Source organism: Vanacampus margaritifer, chromosome 13 (genome assembly GCF_051991255.1).
Source record: "Vanacampus margaritifer isolate UIUO_Vmar chromosome 13, RoL_Vmar_1.0, whole genome shotgun sequence".
In the NCBI taxonomy this organism is placed as follows: Eukaryota; Metazoa; Chordata; class Actinopteri; order Syngnathiformes; family Syngnathidae; genus Vanacampus; species Vanacampus margaritifer.
Window position 1 is genome coordinate 11,782,328 of NC_135444.1, and position 14,567 is coordinate 11,796,894.

The 14,567-nt window shown below is 41.4% G+C and overlaps 1 protein-coding gene across 3 annotated transcripts in view; it reads right to left on the bottom strand.

Moving 5' to 3' along the window:
- rnf220b (ring finger protein 220b) overlaps positions 1 to 14,567 on the bottom strand; it is a 35,932-nt gene that overhangs the window by 9,005 nt on the left and 12,360 nt on the right. For all 3 annotated transcript variants that reach the window (XM_077584242.1, XM_077584241.1, XM_077584240.1), the window contains exons 3-4: positions 778 to 907; positions 39 to 81 (exon numbers count right to left, since the gene is read on the bottom strand). In XM_077584242.1, the coding sequence (XP_077440368.1) occupies positions 39 to 81; positions 778 to 907 (173 nt within the window). The remainder of the gene's footprint in view (positions 1 to 38; positions 82 to 777; positions 908 to 14,567) is intronic.

Below are 14,567 nucleotides of genomic sequence, written 5' to 3' on the forward strand. Positions count from 1 at the left end.
CAATGCAAATCATGGCGGTATCATGTAAGCGTGTTTACCTTTGGCGTCCTCATGAGGTGGTCTTGCTGCACCGAAGTGACGCTTGTGAAAAGCAAAGTAAATAAAACATGAGCACCCATGCAAATAAAGAATATGAAACATATACAAACGCACACAGATACACCGTGCTGTAAAACAAACACAATATAGTTCTATAAACATCAACTCGTGAACAGCCGGCTTTATCGTGCCTAAATTTGCATGTAACCTCCTATCAAATCTTTTCACTCAATCTTTCTCGCACACGTACATTACGTGCTTTATATTCACGCACACACACATATATACAGTGTCCCTGTGGGCCAAGTTCAATTTCAAAACCATTACTGTCCACCAAGTGGTCTTTAAGCAGATTTGGCCTGTAATGTCTTTATTGGAAAGATCCTTCTTATGGTCAAAGCAGCAGTGTGTGTATATGTATGTGTGTGCACAAGCAAGCATGTTAGCCTCCAAGCATCTATTAGTGGGACATTATTTGACCGCTGTATGATTTGTCGCCTGGAGGCCGAAGCCCGCAATATGAAATATGTAGGGAACAATGAGGCGGCTTGTAAACAATGCACACAGATGACAGAGAAAATTGGATATACCATTTGAGGAAACGACAGGGGTGTGAGGCCGACTGTTTACTGGTTTACATCAATTATGGAGACAACAGAGCAGAAGAGTGATAACATGACAAATAGTTCAATGCTGGATGGGACTTTACAATTATGATATCTGATCAGATTGTGATACCTGATTTGAATCTGACTGAGTTTGGCTAATTCCTGCTCCATGTGGTCTTGCAGCTCCCCTGGTCTCAGAACACTCTGACAGACTGGACAGACTGGCGCCCCGGCATCGTAGAGCACCTTCACTTTGCCACCTGCAGATGTTCAAGAGGTGAAGTTATAGTCAGGGTTATAATCGTTTTGGAATTTTCATTTCCCCGACATCTGACGTGGACCTTGGGCGACGTCCGAGCTGATGTGACTCTATCGCTATTTGCATCCGCGGTGTCGTGGTTTTATCACTGAGCTTTCCAGCTGCTAGCTAGCTGTGCTAAGAAGAAGTCCCAAAGATGGTGCAGCATATTAGCAGTGTGTAAGATGCAAGGCATAAATGGTGCGGCGCAACCTTGTAGTAGGAATAAAGTGCCAGGATTAAACCTGGTGGATGATATTAAACCCAGATTAGATCCAAAAGTGGGTATTTCAAACCGCATTTAATCTTGAAAATTTAAATCCAGATTTGGAAATTCCAATCCTGCCTTTAATCCAGATTTGAGCCCGTGTTGGGCATTTCTAAATTTCAGTCTCAAATATGGATCAATTTGATCCTGAAAATTAATCCTACCTCGGGGTAGAAGTAGAGTGTGATGCATGTTTTACCTTCACATATATATTAATAAAGTATATTTTGCATTTCCTGGAATTAATAGTGTAAACAGATATTCTTAAATCAACCCAATTTTTTTCTTAATATTTGTATGTGCCTCCACTAATCTAAAAATGCCATTCAGATTAATTTGGAAATCTCAATCCAAGAGGATCAGGATTATTCTGATCCAATCCAGACAAGTTTTGAAATACTGGGATAGAAAATCCTGATCCATGGATCAGGAAAATGGGATTTGGAAATCTGGATAAGATTAATCTTGATTTAATTTTTTTAAAGACTTGGCCCAGAAGACAGTAGTAATGATAGATGTAGCAATCCCGAATGATAGCAATAAACGGAAAAAGGAACACGGAAACCTGGAAATATACCAAGTGGCGCACAATACTAGCAAGAAAGATCCTGTTATTATTTAATAGAAATATTTGAAACATCTCGTTGAGACGTATGATTGTTTTTTTTAAATTTTATATTCCATTGAATATACATCAAAATATTATTTATATTTGTTGTATAGTTAATTACAGTTTCTTGCCAATGTTGAGAAGTTCAGACAGTGATAGTTCCCCCGTGCGGTTGTGTGTGCTCTGTAGATCGTATTGACAGATAGTGGCAGAGAGAAACGGGTACACACACACACACACACACACAGCAGTGTCTCCCTGCCGTCAGTGTGTCGACATCATAGTCTGTCAATAGGAACATTACCCAGGAGGACCGCTCGGCCCATTGGGTCCCACTGATGGATTACTGCCATAAGCAGCCAGCTGGGATCCCCAGGAGCTCCACTATATCAAGATTTTACCTAGTAGATGAGGTGATTTACTCCTGAAAGCCATCGATCACTGAGGGCTAGTAGGCAAAACGCACCTAATTTGCCATCTCTGCACAGAGGAGGGAAAGCCAACGGTTATCGTTTTTAAACTAGATTATAACAAGCGGGTTTGGACAGATTTGTGGAGTTTTGAGGGAGCACCTGATTATCAGGTTGGCCAAACAAAATCCAACAACATCAACAGTGCTACGTGTCCCCTTGATGCGCAGCTAAATAGGACAAAATGCCCTCTAAATAAAACATGGGGTGGAATATAGAAAGTGGTGTCCTTGGGAGAGTGACAGTTCTCCTTGTGTCTCCGCCTCCCCCCATCACACCTTTTTTGCATCCCCTTGTGGAAGCCTAAATGACTTTTCCCGACATGCATCGAACGTTCCTGCGCTTTCTGTGCTCCGCCGCCCGGAACATGTCGGCATCAGTAAACAATGAAATCTCGGTGCTGAAATTGAATTTATAACCACATTACCTGCACAGATAACGTCTCTGAATGGCGCCGCGATAAGAGCAATGGGATTTGATTTTCAGGTGTTTTATTGGTCCACTTTTGGGATTCCACTCCCCCGACTCGCCTCACCCCGCATCCTTCACCTTTGATCCACACCAACATCAGATTAAATGTGCGTTTTGTTGGAGTGTTTGCTGAGTTGCTGCTTCTGCGTAAGTGACAGTAGCTGCTTCACGACCAGCACTCTTTTTACACGTTTCCAACCCCCTTCCACTGCCCACATAAACGCTGTCAGTTTCTGTCAGACTCAGACCCTCGTCAGCCTGGGGGGTCTCAGACACACAACGGGGGGCTGTAAAACCTGCTTGTGGGGCTTGTAAACTGCTCCCTCACTACAGCAACCGGCCCGGATGGATTGTTGGCGCGCCGTTGTTGGGTCGTGCCCAGTTTGAAGGGCCCATCATCTAATGGATTCACTGCCTTAGTGTCTCTGATTGTTTCCTTTCTCTTTCTTAGAGGTGTCTCGCCAGTTCAGATCCTCCCTTTTTGGCTGTCTAGGATCCAGTATGTCCTTCATTTGTTCACCTCAAGTGTCATGCCTATAAACTTCATGTGCATCACAATGAAACAAATTTAATTGCAATGTAAAAAAAAAAAAAGCTTCATTCCAGTGTAATTTCAAACCTAACATAAGCAAAAACATGGCGATAGTGATGCTGATCAATAAGTTGTCTTGCAATAGATTAATTGTCACGATGTAGAAAGAACAATTGACTGATTAACTGAGTGTTGGAATTCATGTCGATTGTATGGAATCAATGGTTGAGTAACCAAGTCCTGAAGCAAATGAGGCAAAACTGAGTGAAATATTTAGATGCAACCAAGTCATGGTTGTGCAGTCGTAACTAAGAAGTACATGATATTAACGGAAGTTAAGCTACATCTACGCATATAAGCCACAACTCGTCTAGGCTGTATTATTGCTCAGTGCAATGGGATTGAACCAGAGGTCATAACAATTAAAAATGATGTTTTCAAATAGTTCAAGTCGGTGAAATTATAAAACCAGGATTACCCGGTGCCATTTAACAAATAACCTGATGCAAAGGGGAAATTGCAACATATCTTAAGACAAATTTTTATGAAGAACAAGTTTTACTACTGTTAGTGTGACACTACGGAAGCATGGAACTCCACAATGTGGAGTCTTTGATTGGAAATTGCGTTAGAAAGTATTTGTGAGTATGAGTACGTTTGAAGTCGAACGTATTTAGATTCGTTCCAACGTACTCGCAAATACGTTCATACATACTCGCAGATGTGTTTAAACATACCGGCGAGTACGTTTGAACGTACGTGCAAGCTAAATACTACAAACACAGCATATTTTTCCAGAATGCCATAGGACCAGAAATAGCTAGAAGCTAATTTTCATCTGTAGTCCCTGGTCAGAAGCAGTGATTCAGAAGCGGTTTTATTTTAACATTTGGCCCACTTATACCAATGTTTGAAATTTAAGTAAAAAACATTGTTTATGATTTATTATTAATTTATTATGTCTGCAGTGCATGATTTAGGCTTGACATTTTTTTCCTACAATCCAACAGGGTATTGACTTACAAGTAATACCCAGTGGCAATATGGGAAAATATGCTATGTTTGTAGCATTTAGCCTAAAAGTACATTCAAATGTTTGAACGTACTCGCGAGTATGTTTGCAAACATAAATATGCTACAAATACGTTAGAAGGTACTCGCCGGTCAAAACTGTTTACTGAACATCGGCAGTTCCACGCTTCAATATGATAGTATGACCAGTAATTATAGATACATTAAAATTGTACAGTTTGTGGCAGATGACAACTTCTCATGGTTGGAAGTTTGGAATGGAGTTTCTAGTTTTTTCTAGATCACTGAGTAAAAAGAAAAAAGATCGTGGTCCAAGCTTCAGATCAGAATGTAGAAACTAGTGACATAGTACAATAAATTTAATCTTTAATACTGTATTTTTCTCCCCTTGTAAAACTAAATGTGTGTCGTGGGTCCACAGCTGCACAATGTCCAGTACTCAGCCCCGCAGCAACAAGATCAAAATCCCTCTAAAAAATCCTCAAAACATCACGTCCCCTCCCCTAAGGGCCCTGGTAATGGCCGATGCCAGCGCCCATATGACGGCTGCCACTTCAGCAGATGCAGATGGAGCAGAGATGCCTAACGTGACCTTTAGTGAATGCCACATCACATCAGGCCGGGATGTCACCCGGTGACATTATGCTAGGGCATGAAAAGGCTGTTCTACTGGGAAGACATTGTGACGAACAACCCAAAGCCCCCTCCCACCCATTCCTCTTGGCGACAAACCTGTGGACGCGGTATAATTTTGATTGACGTGATGCAGACCAGACAGCTTTGAATGGCAGGAGACACGCAAGCGAACAACCACGCAGGACACGGTGCTTACTTTGCGCAAGCTGGGTTTTTCACTACCGATAAAGTGCTGAGACAAGTCAGTCCGAGCGGCACCATTATCCCAATCATCAAACAATTCTTTTTGGCACATCAAGAAAACCCTCTATAAAGGGGTAACAAGCACAGACTCTATATAAGCAGTAGGCATGCCGAGATTCGGGTTGGGGGGGGATTCCATTAACGCTTGGTGTCGAACTCTGTACTGGTTGGTAAGTAGGCAAGTCCTTGGCACATTTTCAGAGACGTAGTCCTATAAAAGCCACTGGCTCCTGCCACACCTGTGCCACACCCTATGAGACGGCCTGCTTCCAATTTAAAAACATCATGCAGGATATTAGTCAGGACTTTTTGCCATCTGTGAGAAAAGAGGGGAGGGGAAAGTATGCAGGCCGTCGTTTGTTTTTTTATTGGGGAAATAATGGCCTATTGAGAAGTTTGCTATTTAATGAGCAACATAATAGGCCCTGTAGTAACACATATGCTACCAGCTCAGTCATTTCCTCCACTTTCAAAGCTGCTTTGAAACGCAACGTCCACTTGCCTTTGACACAGTTTCGGGGTACCGTATCTGTGTTTTGTTAATTGCGTGTTACAAGTTTGAACAAAGGAGAAGAGATTCTTCTGCAAGGCTTGCCTTCAGATCCCCTGTCTCTGTCCAATCTAATTCCAGCATCCTTCAAAAATATCCCCCCGACTGAGCGATCAATTGTATTTAATGTGTTAAAGACACTTGCCACAACCACAGCAACCTTTGCCCCTTGCACAAATCCATGCCTAGTTAGATCGCTAATGATCATTCATTGACTAATAAGATCCGTATCAACCTCTTGTAGAACATTGATTGGCCTTTGTCCTCACTGGTTCGTTGGGATTTACGTGGAGCTGCCACATGTGATGGGAGGCAACAGCTGCAAGTCCTCAGGAATCAGATGATGAAAAAGCTCCGGGTGGGAATGGACAGGAATCCTTAACCTCAAATGAACTCATTCTGAGGCACCTCAGGCAAAATCCCCTTTTCTCTCGTGACCTACAGATCAATGGACATAACCTCTCTGACCACGGGTCAATCAGCACACAACCCCAAATTTATCTCAGTCTCCCTCTCGCCCTTTCTCTATCTCATCTTCTCCATTAGTCACCACAATTGTTCAATCAGGTGCGGGTGTGGCCCAGCATGCATGACTCCAATCATGTCGTTGATGGAGAGTGGACTGGGTAGCTGCTAGACTCTGCGGCCACGTTTCCCTTCCCAGGACCGGAGGGCGAAGGATCGAACCCTGCCTCTGCACTGTTCCAGCCAATCAATCTGGGCCTCATTGAGATGCATGGCTCAATGATCTGTGATAGTGAATTACAGATTGGAGAGAGCTAGTGCAAGTCAGGAGCTGTCCTTGGCCATTTGCAGTGATATAAAGCTACTTATGTGCTCACTCACAGCAAATCTACACGACAGCTTGAAGACTTTTTCTGAGGTAATTACCTCAGATTTAAAAACATTAGAGTAATGACCAGAAAACTGCAACAGTCAACAGTCATCAGTCATGGGAATCAGTCACTAATTAGCAAAAACATGTGCCAATATGACCAACATTCTTACAGATCAATAAAAAACCCTTTCTTAAAGGACTATAGTGGAGGACAAAAAGACCAGCTTTGATTACAAAAAAAGACCAGTTCGTTCTCATCTTTGCAAGTGACTCATGGATTCTGTTAGCTAATCAACAGCATGCCTCTAACTGGCTTAGCCTTAGCAAGATAGCTTTGCCCTTTAGTTTTTGTAACACTGCGGTTATACTAAGCAAAGGGTCTCTGTACAGATCAACCATTACAGAACCCTTCCAGACTTTTGTCAACAGAAAAGTTAGAACTTTCCTGCTGGGTGGAAATGTAGCTAACGCTAATGGCGGTCTTGCTAATCATTGTGACCAGGAGAAAGCGGAGTAGCCTATACACACATATAGTCCCTCATCAACTTTAAGCCCTTTGTTTCTTTCAAGAATATTTTCATAAATAATTATTGTTTACAAAAAGAACCAAAAATACTTTCAGAATCCTTAAGAACTCCAAATGTTTTAAATAATTTCAATTCCTTTGAAAATGCTTAGGCATCCTTACTGATCTGGAACCAGATACAGATCTCAGGTCGCCTGGAAATCCAGACTCACTCGCGGCTTTGCCGGAGAGTGAGTCTGGTCGGCCGCCCTATCAGTTGCATTTCTGAGGCGGGGAAACCCTGAGCTAACAGACAGTGGACTGAACCAATGAGCGAAGAGCGGACATGACGTCAGAAAAGCGACTCGTTGAAGTCTTTTATTTATTTTTATTTTTTTAAATTGCGGAGAAGGAGTAAAAATCCAACATGGTTACTAGCCGAAGAGAGACAGTAGTGAATGACTTTGTTGTTAAATGTAGTTGTTGCGGGAAAATCTTGATGACTGAAGAGTGACGTTGCTCACAAAGACGACGACACGCAAATATATTAATTTGATTGGGCCGTCCTGCTTCCGGACGGAGCCGAATAGCCGAATAGCTCTCTATGGCCGCATGTCCAGACCAGGCTTGCCAGGCTAGACCTCAGGTGCATCTGAGTCCTGCATTTATTTCATTCTTCTTCCTAAAACATTCTTTTAAGCCTATGAAACGCAATGGAGCTCATACTAGGGGCAATAAAATGCCAAATTCTGCCTTCCGCCAACCCATTTGCTGTGCCGTCAATCTGACAGGATCAAGAAAGCCAGCGAGTGCAGAAAGAGAAAGAGCAATTCAACGGTGGCTTGTCACTCATTCTGATGTCATCAACCTGCACTCACTCTGAAATATACTGTCACATTGTATCACAGTGCCAGCTCTTGAATCTGTCTCAACACAATAAATCAATCAACTGCCATGTTTTGTTTGAGCTAAAATAAAGTCATGATTCTCCCTTGCCTCTCAGTTTTTACATTTCTATTAAGGCATCATTTTTCCTTCTTTGTACCATTCGATGACACAACTTAAAAATAAATATATATATATATAGTAAAGTTTAACCTTAATTTAAGTGTAACTTGCCTAAATGTGGCAGACAAAGCAATCACTTTTCAAACTTTCTTTAAGTTATTACTACACTATGGGACAGTTTATACAACACTGATTTCAACGATAGAAGAAGCATATTGTTTTAATTATAGAGCTTGAAAATTCAAATGAACGTAATGTATTTTCCATGGAAAAACTGACAAGGGTCAGTGGGAACACAGGGAAGTAAAACTATTTGACGATGCATGTACAAACTTTCAAACTTTTCGCTAAAATTTTGTATCTTTGAAAATAGTTGCGCTCCAGTCATCTGCAAATTTGATCCAGCCAAAAACAAAACCCACCCACAAAAGAAAGCTTTCACCTCACACACGCTAACCCTCATACAGTATAGAGTGCAGGTGAAGATATTAGATATTATGACGCAACGCTCCACAGGTGAGTTGAAAGCTCTTTAAAACCACCACCATACTCCAAGAAGGCAAATAAAACAGGCTTAGCTTGTATAAGGGCACGTGACCACAAAACAGCCCGCATCCGTCTCTCCTGTCAGAACTTTTCAGAATTTCAGAACAGTGTCGTTTACCAAGCCTTTCGGCCTCATCATTCGAGATAAGCCGCCACTTGGTCAGATAACATCCGATACTGTCCAAAACATTGTATTGAGTGCTGCTGGTACCTCAAGAGAACATGCACCTGGCACTGTGTGATGCACCTGTGTTTGGGTTAGTCACACTTCCTAAAGGATGCTATTGTGTCTGCCTGGATGAGCAAATACATGATGGATCTTATCTCCAGTAAGACACATACAGTATATTTACCAGGAAGTGATTGAGAGTCATGTGGGGGATTAAAACTGCTCATCAACATAGTTAAGATGACCTTATATCACCTCAGAACAAATATGTGTCATAAACATAGTCATAAGGATATTGGGCACTTGGAACTGCAGTATAAAACCCGCCATATGTGCTATGTTTAGGATTTTCAGGATGACGGGCACAAATATGCAAGTATGCCTAAGATACATGTCTACAAACACACTAATGTGTCCATGCTCTCATGAATCTATCCCTTACACGCACACACCTAGCATGTAGTCTCAATGCCCCCCCCCCCGTCAATAAGCCCCTCCGATCTGTCAGCGAGCACGGAAGAACAAAGAGGCCTGCGGCGCCGCCTGCGGGTATGGATCCACTTGCCTGTGTTCTCCCTGAGTGAGGTTAACACAGGAACTGCTATCACTTCAATCTCTTCTACTTGACTCATCGGAAGATTTGAGCTGCTGCTGCTGCTACTGCTAATCAGGTTGGACGTTCGCGAGGTCCGCATGTCTTGGAGGTTCACTCACATTTATTTGAAATTAGAGCTGGAGATAGACCTTAAATGCTGTCACTAAAACGCCCACTTAGGCGTTGATCAGAGCCACATATTAAGGCTCGAAATAAGCACTTTTGCATCACAGTTTGCGGGTCAAAAATTGTATGTATTTTGTCATTTGTATTTTGTGCACATTAATACACAACCATCAAAAGAAAGTAGAAGAAGACAAACCACCCAGACGGTTCCAAAAAAGCTTCGCTGGGCTCACGTCACGTACCCTGGGAAGTGATAGACATTATTAACATTTTTAATTCTTTATTTCATATATTAACCATGTTGAAATGTTTTATAGATGTGTAGAGTAGGTGAAATAGTGTTGAACTCAGTATAATTTGACCTTAACCTTGTTTTTGTCTAAAAATTCCTCCTCAGTGTTTTGCGCACACACATCCTCTTCGTGAGAACAGATTTTGCCACACATACCCTGAGAGCACCATCACTCACGGCCACTCAATTTGTTTGTGAGATATTGTTTTGGGACGAAAAGTACCCTGAGAGTATATTTTGTCTAAAAAGATGAACACAGCTGCGGACTGTGTACGAAAATAATATTATGTAACATATTGTGTGAGAACCAATCTGTTTTACTTATTCATGGTGGGAGGAGAATAGGTGTTCTCTTACTGATTTGGATTCTTTAAAAGCTGTATTCCGCAAAAGAGGGGACATAGGCGCACCCTTTAATTCCACCTTTTACGTGATGTTGAGTGTTGCCGTGACCGGAGAATTCTCTGAAATAAATCATCCTTGCAAGGAGTTTTTCTTACAGGAAATCTGTCTTCAATTTTTCGGAACACGCAAAAGAGGATAAATAATTAGCCTCTTTCAGAAGTCAGAGGTCAAGGGAAGCGTTGTGCAACATTTTTTGCAATTGTCTTACTGATGAAGTTGATGACGAGAAAAAACGGAGAAACCAAGCTAAATGTTAAGCTAACCTAAGATTCACACGGCTCGCATGTTTAACACCACAGTAAGCGCTTGGGTGATTGATTACATTTATTAGCTACACTTGCACAACATAATGAGACTTAATATAAAAGCTGTATCAGAAAGTCTAAAATGTATTACCTTATTTAGTGAAATGACTTGACCTAAATATTAGATTAAGAGCAGACAATGGGTTAATACTGTATGTATCATACAGTTTGCAGTTTTTAGTTGTATTAAGCTTTACATGACAAGGCAGGCTGGCATATAATAATAATAATAATAATAATAATAATAATAATAATAATAATATAAAATATTGAGGAATAATGCCAATCAAGTGGTTCTCCCCCCTTCCCTTACGTTGAAGTGCTACATTGGCACTATTTGCATTGAAACAATCCACGGCGCATCCCATAATTATTCAATGATTGATTGGCAATTTCACTAATAGAGTCAGGGCTGAGACAATAGGATGTGTGAGACTCTGCGCTGTGACCCAGCCCGGCGGCCTCACAGCAGGCCTGCCAAGCGCTGCCTGTGTGGTCTATGGGGACAATTAGCACAATCTCCATACTAATGGCGGCTTGTAATGGACACTTCTGAGCCTAAAGTGTGTGTGCGTGTGCGAGAGACTGGTTGCATACGCGCATATCCTTCAGTGTAAATATGCGTGCCCACTGGTGTGTCAGTGCACCAAGTTCTTGTGTGTATGTATTTCTGTGAGCGGTCAGTCAGCAGTATTTTAGCAAAGTGACCAACACCCCCTCCTTCTCAACCACCCCATTGGCTTGCAGCTCCAACCCTGATGCCTGGCCACTCATTAGCACCATAATAAAGAGTTGAGACGACACATAAAAGGTTATATACTGCTGGACGGCTGTTTTCCTACCAATTATAAAGCATGTGATTTATGGCCCAGACTCAATGCTATTCTCTCAGGAGGAATGGGGGAGAGTGTTTACACCCATTGCGCATCAGGGTCGATCCTGGTCAACTTTGACCTTTAAGGCAGCAGGGGCGATTCTACGATCTGACCTTTAGGCGTGCTTGGCCTATGGTCAGAATATCTGAGTTCTGCACAATATTACATAGTTCAAACTGTTAGGCATCACTAGTCATGTTTCCATCCAATTGTTTCAATTTTTTTTAAAGCAAATTTTATAAAAAATAATAATAAATATGTGACTTATGCCCGTTCCCCTCTGTTCTTCTTTTGCAAATATTGAGGGGGGACTCCGCCGCTGTAGGTGGCGGTATACACCATAGAGATGTGATCCACCAGTAATTCAAAAGAAAAAGAAGAAGACGACCGGAGTAGTGACTGCGCTTGTGGTGACATTGTATGAGTTTGCTTTTGTGATTTTTGATAAACCGTAGCGTTTCTTTGCTGTTTTCCGTCTAAAATAGCATTAATATTCGCTTCTTTAATTAGTTCAAAAAGATTTCTGTTTTGTCGTCCCCTCCAAATATACCCTACTTTATCATCCGACATTGCTTTGTGACTTCAAACGTACGTGTGACGTAATATCCGGTCAAAACCTGCGACGTGTATCCGGTCTTGCCAACAGTTATTCGCAAAACCTGTTTCCATAGCCAAAATTTGCATTTTCCTTTTTTCGATACGCTTTAAAATCCACGTAAAAGCGTAAAAACTTTATTGCAAATTGTGGCCCCTTTTTTGAATTTTTAGTATTTCCATTTAGTTTTTTTTTTTGCATTTCTTGAAAATTTTTAATAAAAATGGGTGGATGGAAACCTAACTATTGTTGTTTGGTAATTCTTTTAGGCCTAATAAAATGTTATTTTATCCTACAAAGAGTTAAATGAAGGGTTTAAAATATCTGTGCTTTAAAACATTTAAAACAACACAACACAGTGGTATACAACTTGCGCAAGTGGCTACATGAGCTAAAATGAGCTTTTCCCTGCGCAAGTATGCGATGTGTAAAGTTTGACGTGTTGAGTTAAAACATCACTTTTCACGCATACGTACATCTTGACATGCCACTTCATTTTTGATAAAACACTTTTAAAAAATGCAAACAATGGCTTAACGTCACAGAATGATGTCAGAAGATTGTGCACTGGGGGAGGTAAAGCCATCAAGCCTGGCAAGCCTTTTTGACACACTTGGCTTTTGTCAAGATCCTCCACAGCTGGAAGACTCGCAAAAAAAAAAAAGAAACAAAAAAGCACGAGCGACATGCTGTAATGAGGTCTGTCTGTGACACGAGGCGAACACACACCGAACACACAGACTGACACACACAGAGCGAGCAGCATGTGTTTAACCTCAGCGTTTGCCCTCTGTGACATGTCGATGGGCCCGACGCTGATTTGTTGGGCTCGTGGGACGGAGCGAAGGATGTTGTGTGCGTGCTGCGTGCCACTTCTGAAGAAAACGCGATTCGATCTCCAGAAATCCCCCTTCCACCGTTACCCCGACTCCTTCCTATGCACGCACACACATACGTGCACATGTGTGTGTGCTCCACTTTGATGTGAGATGAGAAGCAGCTGCAATGAAGGTTGATCAGCTACTTGGACGGAGCGGCGGAAAGAAGAGAAAGCGGTAGAAAACAGAAAGAGGAAGAAGAAAAACGAGGGTGTTGTTTTAAAGACCCCTGGGCCTTGGACTCATTATGACCGACCCCCCTCCGCCGAGCCCATCACATTGGGACATGGAGGCAGATGCAGTGACGACAAGATGTGTTATGACTCGTGAGGGTCTAACAGGTGCTGATGGTCACCACAAAAAGAACTCAGCACACACAATCACACATTAACACACACACACACACACACACACACACACGTGTCCCCCTGCTACTGTAAAAGCATCCTTCTAGGCTAAGTTATAGAGATCCTGTCTGTCTCCGGCAATACGTGTGGTCCACATCCTGATACACATTCTTTTAAAGACACAATTGAGCCTGTAGAGACATTGGAAGATACACACACACACACATACATACATGCACAAATCCTAAATAAGAACTTAATAGTTTCAAGCAACGTTGGTTAATTTGTTATGATTTGGGGAAAAAATTCCAGAAGAACGTAATACAAGTCAAAGATATTCCTCACAGGGTGCATTAACATAACATTTTAATGTCTTAATTTAAGAAATTCGGGGAGCTAATTAGCGAACCGCCAGGCTTCCCGTTCTGTTTCCCTTTGTTGGTGATTTTTACTTTTCGTGTTTCTCTGACTTGTGACTGTGAAGGCAAATTCGTTGTGTGTTTATCTATAGTACTTGGCCAATAAATCTGATTCTGATTTTTTTCCATACCCAAAAAAACAAAAAACTGTTATTAACTTTAATAACATAGTGTAAAATGAAGGAATAACTCAAAGGTAATTCACATCATAAGCATTTCTCAATTGTCTTACAAATGTAAGAAGAACACTGTAAAAGCAACAAAACAAAAAAAAGAAAGCATTCACACATATTTTATTCTAGCTTTGTTTTTATTATTATTTTATTCCACCTTTTTTTGCCATTCAACTACTTTTAAATTACTTGGCCAATTCAAACCATTCCAACTTCAACATGTTCCAACCATTCAAACTACACAGGCTATTACTTTTCTCAATCCAAACATTCACCATTACCCCTCAAATCAACTTCTTTTTTTTTTTTACCCCAAAATCCCCATTCATTTGCAATGGGACATTTAACAATTCATTACCATTAAAAAATAAAAATATTCAGCTCATTCAAGTTACCTTGGGATTAATTTTCAACATTTCAACAATTATTTGACGCTTGCTGACCTAAGGTCTGGCATAGTGTTATGGCGATAAGAAACCAGATGCTTTGTGTAACTACGCTTTTTTTTTTGTGTGTAAAAAATAAATAAATATTATTTAGAGCACCAACGGGCACGGAAATGTTGACCAATAAGTTGCACACTGAGCGACCACACAATCGCCATGTCTAAATCTAAATACATGACAAGTAAAATTCCATCCTCCCTCGCTCTGGCCCGGATGGAAAGGATGAAGGGAAGGAGGGAAAAAGCACTGAAGAGTTCCACCTCCTGCCAAGATGAAAGCCTCTTTTAC